A 12,913-nucleotide genomic window follows, 5' to 3' on the forward strand; every position below is an offset into this window, starting at 1 on the left:
ACCACTGGAGTGCCTTTGTATCAAACCAGCGGTTACTAAGACAGACTAACTCGACTTGACTACCTGAATTCAATATTAACAATGTACGAGGTCTATTAGAAAAGTATCCTACCTTTTTATTTTTTTTAAAAACTATATGGATTTGAATGACGTGCGATTACACCAATCATGCTTGAACCCTCGTGCGCATTGCGTGAGTTTTTTCACGCGTCGGTGACGTCATTTCCCTGTGGGCAGGCCTTGAGTGAGATGTGGTCCCGCCCTCTCGGCTGAATTCCTTTGTTTCACACGCTGCTCGAGACGGCGCGCGTTGCTTTATCAAAATTTTTTCTGGACCTGTGAGGAATATCCGAGTGGACACTATTCGAGAAATTAAGATGGTTTTCGGTGAAATGTTTAACGGCTGATGAGAGATTATGGAGTGTTTGTCGGTGTAAGGACTTCCCACGGAGCGGGACGTCGCGCAGCGCTTCCAGGCGCCGTCGTCGGCCTGTTTCGACCTGACAACATCCTAATTTAAGGCATAAGTTACCCGTGACAGGAAAAACACCTCCGTGTTGAAAACCATTTGTAAAATTCAGGCGGCTTTTGATGGCTTTCAACAAATGAGTAACTGAGAAATTGTTTAACAGCTTGGGCATGTTCCAACTTGCCCGTTAAGGTTTCCAACACGGAGGTGTTTTTCCTGTTGCGACCCCCCGCGGTCGGGTCCGGCCCGACATGCGACTCTGCCTGCACGTTCTTTCATTACAAAATGTCCGTTAACAATGGAATGTCTGAAAAAACTCCTCATGCCGACTTCTTCTGAAAGTTCTCTGTTCTCTGACGACTTCCTGGGTCAACAGAGCCTGAAATGTGGAAGTTTTCAACTTGAAACGGCGAGACGCCGCCGCCTCGAAGTGCAGATCACCGTCAGGCACCGTGGGCCATCCTTACGGCGACACTACCAGACCAAAATCTCTCATCAGCCGTTAAAATTTTTACCGAAAACCAGCTGAATTTATCGAATGGTGTCCACTCAGTTGTGCCTTACAGTTTTGAAAAAATTTTGATTAAACAAAGCAGCAGTCTCTGAGCCATTCTTAAACAATGAAAAAAAATCGAACAGAGGGTGGACCACTCCTCACTCAAAGACTGCCCACAGGCGAATGACGTAACTGACAGGCGTGAAAAAAAACTCTCGCATGCCCACGAGGGTTCAAGCATGTCTGATGTAATCACACATGATTCAAATCCATATGGTTTTTGAAAAAAATAATAATGTTAAGTGTCGGGCGCAGCTCGGAGAACCGACCAGCGTTTGAAGGACCCAGTATGAAATAAGCAGAGCACGGTACAAAGGCTAACTGAATTTAATACATAACAGTGATGTGATACAAAACAACAAAAGAGTGTGCGGTCTGGCGTGGTGGTGATACGGTGCGCTCCCAGCAGCGCTAACGGTCCGGAGCCAGAAGCCGTTCGGACCCAAGGACCCCGCCGACACCCCCCAGGTGGCCGCAACAAACCGAGTCTGTGAAAGAAGGAACCATTATGTGAGTCCACACTCTACACACAGAGAGACCACTCAAAGGTCTACATAAACAGCAAACACTTCCTGGCTTAATTACTAATCAGCTTCCCAACCTGCAGGCATGGAACATCCAGTTCACAAAACTCCACTGCAGTGGAAGCCGATACATGACTAACGTACAGCTCAATATAATAAGGTGTGAGGGACACCACATTTACTGACTGTATAAGCGTTAGTCACAAAATCTAACGTACCTCAGGAAGTGTGCTGACGAGCGTGAGACCTCACCCCCTCTTCTTTCACAGACCGTGCATCAAACCCTGGACGTTCTCTGCATCCACTGATGATGAGATGGCTCCGAGACGATGATCTCACCCGTCTGGTCACAATGGTCGAGTCTCTGGCAAATACACACTGTATACTCCAGTCTTAAATGCCATCATGTTCCAATCCATATAGATGCACCACAGCTGTGAGTCCTGACGAGCCGCAGGTGATCAGGGTGAGGTCCTGATAACCTCAGCAACACAGCCACTCAGTCCCAAATGCAAGCCACCTGGAAGGAAAAACAAAGACAGAAACAAAAAGGCAGCCAGGCCCCCAGCCATACAACAATAAGGTCGGATACTTTTCTAATAGACCTCCTATTTCATGTAACAGAACTTATTACTGGTGTGACTTTAGCTATTAAATACTAAAATGGTGAGGGCTTTTTGTTGGGGTGGATGAACAATTTACCTACAAGTATTATTGAATTAATGATAAAGGGTATGTTGTTGTCTTTATTTTCATGAAGACAACAACATTACTGACACTTTACTGACATCCTTCAGATCATTTTCATGAAAAACTTCATTGGTGAATATTCTTCCATTCAGAACATACATACATGTTTTTGTAGATCAACGGTTACAGAAAAAATGAAATAAATGATACAAATGAATGAAGAGTGTCAGTTTTTCAAAATTCACATGTACTTGCCATAATCTGTTTAAAAATATATGAAGTGGTACGAGGGCAAATTCTGGCTGAAATCTGATCTATACTGAGTATTATCATGGTAGGTAGCGCTCATACAATAATGCGAGGCACCTCTTCTTCTTCTTTGTCTTTCGGCTGTTCCCGTTAGGGGTCGCCACAGCAGATCAATTGTTTCCATCTCACCCTGTCCTCTGTATCTTCCTCTGTCACACCAACCACCCGCATGTCATCCCTCAGCACATCCATAAAACTCCCTCTTTGTCCTCCCTCTTCGCCTCCTGCCTGGTGGCTCCATCCTCAGCATCCTTCTCCCTATATAACCTGGGTCCCTCCTCTGCACATGTCCAAACCATCTCAATCTCACCTCTCTGACTTTGTCTCCAAACCGTCCCACCTGAGCTGTCCCTATGATATGTAATTCCTAATCTTGTCCATTTCTTGTCACTCCCAAGAGAATCTCAACATCTTCAGCTCTGCCACCTCCAGCTCGCCCTCTGTCTTTTTGTTAGTGCCACTGTATCTAAACCATACAACATCGTGTTCTCCTACTGTCTTGTAACGTTCCCCTTCACTCTTGTGATCTTATTCGGTCACAAATCACTCCTGCCACCTTTTCTCCACCCACTCCACCCTGCCTGCACTCTCTTCTTCACCTCTCTACCACAGTCTCCATTACTTTGAACAGTTGACTCCAAATATTTAAACTCATCTACTTTCACCACTTCTACTCCTTGTAACCGCACTATTCCACTGGGCTCCCTCCCATTCACACACATGTACTCAGTCTTGCTTCATCTGACTTTCATTCCCCTTCTCTCCAAAGCATATCTCCACCTCTCCAGACTAGACTCAACTTGCTCTCTACTCTCACTACAGATCACAATGTCATCTGCAAACATCATAGTCCATGGGGACTCCTGTCTGATCTCATCCGTCAACCTGTCCCTCACCACTGCAAACAAGAAAGGACTCAGAGCTGATCCTTGGTGTAATCCCACCTCCACCTTGAATGAGTCTGTCATTCCGACGGCGCATCTCACCGTTATCACACTATTCTTGTACATGTCCTACACTACCCTAACATACTTCTCTGCCACTCCAGACTTCCTCATACAATACCACAGCTCTTCTGTTGACACCCTATCATAAGCTTTTTTAAGTCCACAAACACACAGTGTAACTCTTTCTGGCCTTCTCTGTACTTCAACAGTATTCTCAGAGCAAACATTGCATCTGTAGTGCTCTTTCTCGGCATGAAACCATATTGCTGCTCACAGATCTTCACCTTCTTTTCTAAGCCTATAGCTTCTACTACTCTTTCCTATAACTTCATGCTGTGGTTGATCAACTTTATGCCTCTGTAGTTACTGCAGCTCTGCACATCAACCTTGTTCTTGAAAATAAGAACCAGCACACTTCATTTCCACTCCTCGGGCATCCTTTCACTTTCCAAGATTTTATTAAACAGTCTGGTTAGAAACTCTATTGCCATCTCTCCTAGACATTTCCATGCCTCCACTGGAATGTCATCTGGACCAACTGCCTTTCCACTCTTCATCCTCTTCATAGCAGCCCTCACTTCTTCCTTGCTAATCTCTTTTACTTCCTGATTTACTCTCACCACATCATCCAGCCTTTTTCTCTCGCTCATTTTCTTTATTCATCAGCTCTTCAAAATGTTCCCTCCACCTTCTCAGCACACACTCCTCACTTGTCAGCATATTACCATGTGCATCTTTTACCACGCTAGCATGCTGCACATCCTTTCCAGCTCTGTCCCTTTGTCTGGCCAATCGGTACAAGTCCTTTTCTCCTTCCTTACTATTCAACTTCTTGTACAGCTCGCAATATGCCTTTTCCTTCGCTTTTGCCACTTCTCTTTTTGCCTTACATCGCATCTCCTTGTACTCCTGTCTACTTTCTTCATCTCTCCGACTATCCCAAAACTTTTTCGCCAGCCTCTTTCTCCTTATGCTTTTGGACCTCTTCAGTCCACCACCAAGTCTCCTTGTCGTCCTTCCACTGTCCAGATTTCATACCCAGTACTGTCCTAACTGTCTCCCTCACCACATCTGCAGCACTTTTCCAGTTGTCCAAAACTGCTTCCCCTCCAGCCAGTGCTTCTCTCACCTGCTCGCTAAATTTCACACAGTCTTCCCCCTTCAGCTTCCACCATCTGATCCTTTGTTGAGCGCTCACTCTCTTCTTCTTCTTTACCTCTAAAGTCATCCTACAAACAACCATCCTATGCTGTCTAATGACACTCTCTCCTGCCACCACCTTAGTCTCTGATTTCTTTTAGCTTGCATCTCCTATAAAGAATGTAGTCCACCTGTGTGCACCTTCCTCCACTCTTATATGTTACCCTGTGCTCCTCCCTTTTCTTAAAGTAGGTGTTCACCACAGCCATTTCCGTCCTTTTTGCAAAATCAACTACCATCTGTCCTTCCCCATTCCTATCCTTGATACCATATCTACCCATTACTTCCTCATCACCTCTGTTCCCTTCACCAACATGCCCATTGAAGTCCGCTCCTATCACCACTCTTTCATGCTTGGGCACACTCTCCACCATCTCATCTAACACACTCCAGAAATCTTCTTTCTCCTTCATCTCACAACCTACCTATGGGGCATATGCACTGATGATATTCATCATCACCCCTTCAACTTCCAACTTCACACTCATCACCCTGTCAGACACTCGCTTAACCTCCAACACACTTTTAATATACTCATCTTTTAAAACGACTCCAACACCATTTCTCTTCCTGTCCTCACCATGGTACAACAACTTGTACCCACTGCCGATGCTCCTGCTCTACTTCCCTTCCACTTGGTCTCTTGCACACCAATATGTCTACCTTTCTTCTCTCCATCATATCAGCCAGCTCTCTCCCTTTACTAGTCATACTATCACATTCAAAGTCCCCACTCTAATTTCCACCCTTCTAGTTTTCTTCTTCCGCCGCTGTTTGTGGAAACGTTCTCCTCCTCTTCTTCGTCGTTGTTAACCCGGGCTGCGACCGATCCGGTATGGAAATTCGATTCTTAGTCTGCATAGTTGGGTTGCCTTGTTTTACTCTGGACGCCCTTCCTGACGCATCCCTCCTCATTCATCCGGGCTTGGGACTGGCACTCAGAATGTACTGGCTGCACACCCCATGTGGCTGAGTTCGAGGCACCTGTCCAGCAAATATCCTGCAAAACCTTCATGTGAAAGTTATCTGTATTTTTTGACAGCGTTCTTCTCAACAGGATCCCTGGTGGCCCATGTTTAATAGTTGTGTCTGTCACTGTCTTTGCTTCCCTTTTGTGTCATTTTTTGGGCACTTTCAGTCATAATCGAAGGTCTGCTGTGTGTCTTTATAATGATACAGAGATTTTTTTTTTTTTTAACCAATTTTCATGAAACTTAGTAAAAATAATTAAATAAATAAAGTTTGTCCTGGCACAGATGCCGCTGTCCCAGGTGTGTCCTGCCATTTGTCCCAGGTCCCTTTAACTTATCACTGGTGTGCAAACGCCTCCCCCCCCACACACACACCTGCCCACACACTGCAAGGTGTATTGAAGCTTAAATATTTCCCTCTTTTTTTTTTTTTTGCTAATTTCATGGACTGTCACGTCTCAGGAGGTTTTTTTTTTTTTTAATATTTATTAATTTTTGCTTGTTTTAATATGAACTATTATGACTCTTTTTCCATTTTTGATTTAAGGACCATCTTTATGTTTCAATAATTAAATGATTAGTTATTTTATTATAAATTACACTCACAGAAATATTTAACCCTAACTTTAAGATTTATGTAATTTTATTAATGCCAAATTCACATTTACTTTTTAAGGTAATTTTAATATAAACCTACCAAATAAACCTTACATGATGCATATTCATTACTGTAATAAATCCTATTTATTTGAAATGCATAATCCTCAGTTTTATGTATTTAGTATTAAAAAATATAATTACTCTAAATCAATAATAATGACAGTATTTATTTAAAATACATAAAGTATATTGTTTGAATTGCATAATAATTACGTTACCTATGCAATTTATCTTGTATAGGTAACATAATAAGTAAATGGGAATTTGCCATGTAATAAAATTACATAAATCTTAAATTAGGGTTAAATATTTCTGTGAGTGTATTATTATCAATTTAAATGATTTTGGTCAATCATCCCTGCTCTCCAAAGCTGCACACAACCTTCAAACTGCTGCAGTCGTGTCCTTTCATACATTTTTGGGACGATCAACACAAATAATTTTAGCCACATTGGAAAAAAAAGCACACGTCAGGCCAAGATGTGCAACGGAAAGAGTGTCATTCCAATTACCGTGTTTTTTTGGCGTCTTGGTGAGCGTCAGCTTCACGGTTCGGCAGTGGGAGTTGTCCCCCTCACACACTCCACATTTGTCTTCCTGTTTGTACGAGCCGACTTCCTTGTCGCAGCCGACGTGCTGTGAGGAGCAGAGACAAGTGGGTCAGTGCCGTCTGAGTGTGACGCAGATTAGATTCCTCAAACGGGAGATGATTCCAGACGAGGAGACGTCACACGCGTAGTGTGATACCCTGCTGTCTGCCAGGAGATGATGCAGACTGGAAACACACTCAGACATAACAGGAACGGAGCCAAAACATGAAGTCGCTGACTCGCAACAATGAAAGCGTTAACATCCAAGGCAAGCATCTAGACAAACACAGATGGATCTCGTGTGATTGTATCGTATTTCCTTTGCATTTATTAAATCAGATCATGTTGGCACCATTGTGGCTGAAGGTCACTGAGGGAGGTTGTATATTTTTGCTTGCAAATTTGGCTTATTTGTTTTTTGTTCAGATCTCAATACCATATCTCAAATATATGAAAGGACTGAACAGTGACCTACTGTACATTGTCTGGGGTTGACGTCAAACACATTTTAAAACATGCAAATCTTCAGGTTTTCTTCTTCTTTCTGTGTGTTTGACATTGAAATAATCCAAAGGTGATGGAAAGCAATGAAGATTTTATATTGTGATCTTATACGACTGCGACACTTAATTCTGGTCATAATCTTCCTTTGTTTATCAGCTAAATATTAATAAACCAGAACATACAGTATTTCCAAATTAATCATCCCTGCTTCTTCAGATTTTTCTAGTGGGCCGGCACAGCAAACAATTGTTCATTTTGTAATAAAAGCATGGAATTTGGCACACATATTCTAAATTAACTAGTGTTTATTTTCAGATATGGAACCATCCTGGAGCTGACCTCTATGAGCAACAGGGATCAATAAAGAATTACAAGGGGTCAAATTTTAAAATGCTCCAACTTGTTGAAAACTATGCCACATTATTTGTCAGATCATAATGATCCAAAGGTATAGTTGGGACTATCTATGACTGAATGTTCTGGAGTTATGGGGAAAACAGCAAAAATGGTGACAAAGATCAGTTTCAGTTTGTACAAGGGTCAAAAGTTAAAGTTGCTCCAATTTTGTTAAAAAGTGATGCAAATTATTGGTTGACATAAAAGGATTAATAAATGGAATAGTTTTGACTGTGCTGAATGTTTGGTCTCCAAAGTAAAGGTCAAACAGGGTTGACGTCCATTGGATTCTATGACGTATGGCATATGTTACCTCGTAGCCAGGGCTTAATTTGAGGGGGAGCAAGCCGGAGCGCGCTCCGGAACCTCGGACGTGCGCTCCGGAACCTCTGACGCGCGCTCCGGAACCTCTGACGTTGGCTCCGCCAGCTATTTATACTGGATCCATGATCCGCCACCTCTCTTGACTAACAAAATATAAAAAAAAAATCACCGCGATTGCTCTCACTGCCAGTCACACCGCCGCCCTCCTGTCTGCTGTGCGGAATTGCGCCAAATCTGGCAACAGGTCCAGAGGCTACGCTCGCTGTTTTGATCTGGATGTTGACCATAGCCGCAGAGCTCCGTGGCCACCGAGAGAGGACTTGGATTCTTTGCGAGTCCCGAATCCGTACCCCCGGAGGCAGTGAGTGAAGGGAGAGCCGTGCATTGTGTTTTGCGTGTGTCTGTTTATCTTCTCACCCAGAAGAAAAAGAGAGTGTTTACACAAGAGAAAAGTGAGACAATGTTAGCCTGTTTGAGAAAAGTGTGTAGTGAGGTTTTACAGCCTTAAAACATCTATATAAGTGTAAAAATAGCGCTACTACACGGATTTCCGACGCGTTCACACCGGGTGCGATCAGACGCTACAAATTCACGGGGGTCGCGTGGTGACGGACGCGCCTCCTTCGTCCAGTGTGTCGCTCTGCTTGGGTGGACTTTCGCTGCGAACATTCGCCCCAGTGCGTCATCAAATAGGAGGAGCTTCCATTCCGCTCGGCGTCAAGTCATCATGATGGACCTTGATCACACGGAGCAAGTTGTTGGTGAAAAGCTCCCAATACAGAGAGTATCATTATTTGCTGCAGGAGCTGCATCTGGATGACGGCCGCTTTCAGCGGTCCTTCCGCCTCTGTGGGACCCAGTTTGAGGACCAAGTGTCGTGTTCACGCGCACACATGTAAACAATTAAAAAAAAAGAAACTCCGCTTCTTGCTGCAGCTCGCTCTTTCCCAAAAAAACTGTCATAATTGTGTTTAGAAACCAGTCACCATTTGCTTTATTATACATCTGTGTAGTTATAAGTAAAAATCTCCATGGACCCTCGCGCGCGCACGTAAAAAAAAGAAAAGAAAAAGAAACTCCGCTCCCGCTGCTGTGGGGTTGCTGCTCGCTCAAAAACTCTGTCATGATTGTTTTAGAAATAAGTCACCATTTGCTTTATTATACATCTGTGTAGTAAATAAGTAAATAATCTCCATGGATGATTCCCTCGCGCGCGCACGTAAAAAAAAAAAAAAGAAAAGAAACTCCGCTCCCGCTGCTGTGGTGCTGCTGCTCGCTCCAAAAACTCTGTCATAATTGTGAAATGAAGGACAAAAGAGACATAAGTCCTGCTCACAGGCTGCTACCAGATACAGGACATGTTCACATCTTCAGTCAAACTCCAGACATCTCCACGTCACTACATATTCAGACGCGACAAGATGAAAAAATTCAGATTTTTCAACTTGGGGAGGAGGGCAACACGACGTGATGCGACGCAATATCACGCTACAAACGCGTAAAACGCTCAAAATCGCTTCACTCATGTCACGCTGCGCGGTTTGGCACCAAAACGCGTCATTACATAGGGATTACATGGCAACCTGTGGCTGCAGTCGCTCGCATCGTGCCCGGTGTGAATGCGGAGAACGCGGAGAATGTAACTCCCGCGATAAACGAGGGACCACTGAGGAATTTGTTCGCAAGCCGGGGGGCTTTTTTTTTCTGCACCCGAGCCACCCATCGTCTGTGCTCCGGGACCTCCCACTTTACAAATTAAGCACTGCTCGTAACATGATAACTAAGCATGACACACAGTGCAAACTATTCCTTTTTAAAATGCTATTAACCCAATCAATAATTTGCATAATTTTTTTTTACCAAATTGGAGCAACTCTTGACCCCTGTACAAACTGAAACTGACCTTTGTGACCATTTTTGCTGTTTTTACTCCATAACTCCATGGAATTCCGTCATAGATAGTCCAAACTATACCTTTTTCAAATCTTTATGATCAGACAAATAATGTGGTATAGTTTTCAACATGACTAGAGCATTTTTAAATTTTGACCCCTGTAGCTCATCTGAAAATAACATTAGTTAATTTAAAATATGTGTGCCAAATTCCATGCTTTATCACAAAATGAACAATTTTTATGGAAATTTTCGCTAAGCTGCACCACTATGCTAAAATTTAGTTCATTACCAAACAATAGTTTAACACAATTTCCTTCTGAGATAAATTACAAGAATATAAATACAGATGTTCTTTTCAATCATGGAAGTTTTGCGAAAAAAATATGATGTGAATTATTCATGTGGAAAATGGATCCTCTTTAAAATGCACGTCAGGATAATGGTGCATGCTTGTGAGGGTGCTTGATGCAGGCACATACCAAACACTCTCCTCGAGCGCACACACTGAACGGGTCGGAGTAGCTGCAGCGTGTCCCATCATGCACCACCTGGTTCATGAACACCACCTCCCCGGTTTCCTTTGACCTGCAGCTCAGCTCACACTTTCTGGCCTCTATAACACGCACATCCAAACATCTTGAGAAGAACTATGTAAAAATATAGGCAAATTTCACATGAAGGTTTTGCAGGACATTTGCTGGACAGGTGCCTCATATTATTCTGTGAGCGCCACCTACCATGATAATATGCAGTATAGACCAGACTTTGTCTCAAGTTGTGCATGTTATGCCTCATGTGGGAACCTGCAAGTGCGGACGTACCATCTGGATCCTCATATGGCAGCCAGTTGTGCTTGACATTGTTGTGGTACTTGTTGCTCCTCTGAATGCACTGCTGGGCACGGAAGTCCTCATAAGGCCCTGCACACTCCTCTGTGTTGCACATCTGATAGTCAAAAGCAGAACCGGGGCAATCTCGTCCTCCGTAGGCAGGCCTGATCGATGAGAAAACCAACCTCGGTGAAACTGCGTACATCTAGTACCACACATCACTGCACCCACAACACTAAGGATTTACCTTTACCAATTATCTTCCGATTAATCTTTGTCCGATAACTTTTAAACCGATAAACAAAGCTGAACAGCGACAAGCATTTTTAAAATTAGTTTAGCACTCACCTGTTAAAAGTTTTGTAACAAATGCACAGTTATAACTTTTGCTAACAGGAAAGAACTGCTTGTATAAAAGCATCTCAATCCTCTACAAACAAAAGCAAACACTTAACTCACTTTGGATAAAAGCACTGGTGAGCACAGTTCTGCTAATCTGCTAACCGCTGATTAGTGAAGCTAATGTTTTCCTTAACGGATTAGTTCTTTCGCTAACTTTGAAAACCACCAGCGAACAAATTAGTTTCCGCTAAATTTAGTTCCGCTAACTTTCAGTCCCTAAGATTTTTTTTGCTGGTAAGGTGAGTAAATTTGATGGTCAAAACATTTGTAATCCCTAAAATCATACGTTAGTTCCTGTTTATGAATGCAGAGAGCTAGCTAACACTTCAGATTCACAGGTCAAACCGCACAAGCTGCTGTTGTTGCAACATAGAGCCGAAAGAAGATACACTGTGGACGAAAATGGTATGTAAGCAGCTCAAATGTCAGTATTTCTATTTCTTTATTTTTCATGATTTGTTTTGTGTCTATGAACGCAATACAAGTGAGCCATAGTGCTGTTAACAGTTTATAAATATATAATATAGAGATAAACTGTGACTTCTAATACTGCAGTTTACTGCTTTTGATAAAGATGACTGTGTTTGGGCTTATTTGTTGTGCATTTGTTTTGTGTTTGTGATCCTGGGAATACCCAGCAGCCCCTGCGGCGTTTAAACTCGAAACTGGCTTATCAGTAGCTGACAGTGGCCGCGACGAGTCAATACTAAAGGTTAGCGGTAACATGCATTAAATTTTTTAGCCGTTTATTGGGCTAGTGTCCTAAAAGCTAACTTTTCAGTTAGTGGTTTAATGTTTATCGACGCTAACTTTTCGGTTAGCTGTACCCAGCACCGGATAAAAGAAACATCTAAACAACATCTATTTGTATCTTTGTAGCATTTGCCACAGCCATTAGATGGCGGGTTTTTATGCAATAAAACTTTTTGGCTGTTATTGACTTGAGTTGTGGATCTTGGTGTTACTGTCAGTACAGTGGTGGGTCCATACGAGGACTCTTTAGACAGTTTTCGGCTTTACCTGCAAACAAAGGTTTGTGGAGACTCAATGAGACCTTTTTCTGTGATGGGAGAGTGAAACTTGAACATCAATGGACACTGTGACATTTTCTGGGTGAGGTTGAAAACTATTTGAAAAACCCTTCTTATTTGTGACATCCCTTCCCCAAGATGGCGGCCAAAAATACCGCAAAGATCGAAGCCCCTTCTAGTGTTCATTATCTTTATAGCATCAACAAATGTGCAGTTGGCATTAAGGCAAACACATTTTCTTTACAAAGGAAGGCTTTTACAGCCGTTTACTGTTCTTTTCAGATTCAATATTGTTCAGGCCGTTCAAAACAGAAGGGAGAGTTTTTCAAATAATCGTTTCATAACAGCAGCAGCCATCTTGGATTTTTTTTGTTTTGTTTTGTTTTTTGAGACCAGTGGATCTTTGGCACTCATCAATAAGTTGTCAAATAAAACCGACCCATGTGAGATAAACCAGCTGGGATTCGCTCTGCCTGTTTTCAGCTGACAGGAAACAGCCGTGAATGGGACCAGACACTTTCACAATGCGAATTTATTCGCAAAGTTAATTATGGGTCTGATTTACCAGGCCAGCCTATTACACCAATAACTACAAACATGGAAGGTAGATATTC

The 12,913-nt window shown here is 42.8% G+C and overlaps 1 protein-coding gene across 1 annotated transcript in view; it reads right to left on the bottom strand.

Annotated features, from left to right (window-relative positions):
- LOC117530481 (A disintegrin and metalloproteinase with thrombospondin motifs 14) overlaps positions 1 to 12,913 on the bottom strand; it is a 141,287-nt gene that overhangs the window by 18,276 nt on the left and 110,098 nt on the right. The window contains 3 exon segments of the mRNA XM_034193392.1: positions 6,839 to 6,962; positions 10,516 to 10,649; positions 10,858 to 11,030. Coding sequence (XP_034049283.1) covers positions 6,839 to 6,962; positions 10,516 to 10,649; positions 10,858 to 11,030 — 431 coding nt within the window.

This window comes from Thalassophryne amazonica, chromosome 18 (genome assembly GCF_902500255.1).
Source record: "Thalassophryne amazonica chromosome 18, fThaAma1.1, whole genome shotgun sequence".
Classification (NCBI taxonomy): domain Eukaryota; kingdom Metazoa; phylum Chordata; class Actinopteri; order Batrachoidiformes; family Batrachoididae; genus Thalassophryne; species Thalassophryne amazonica.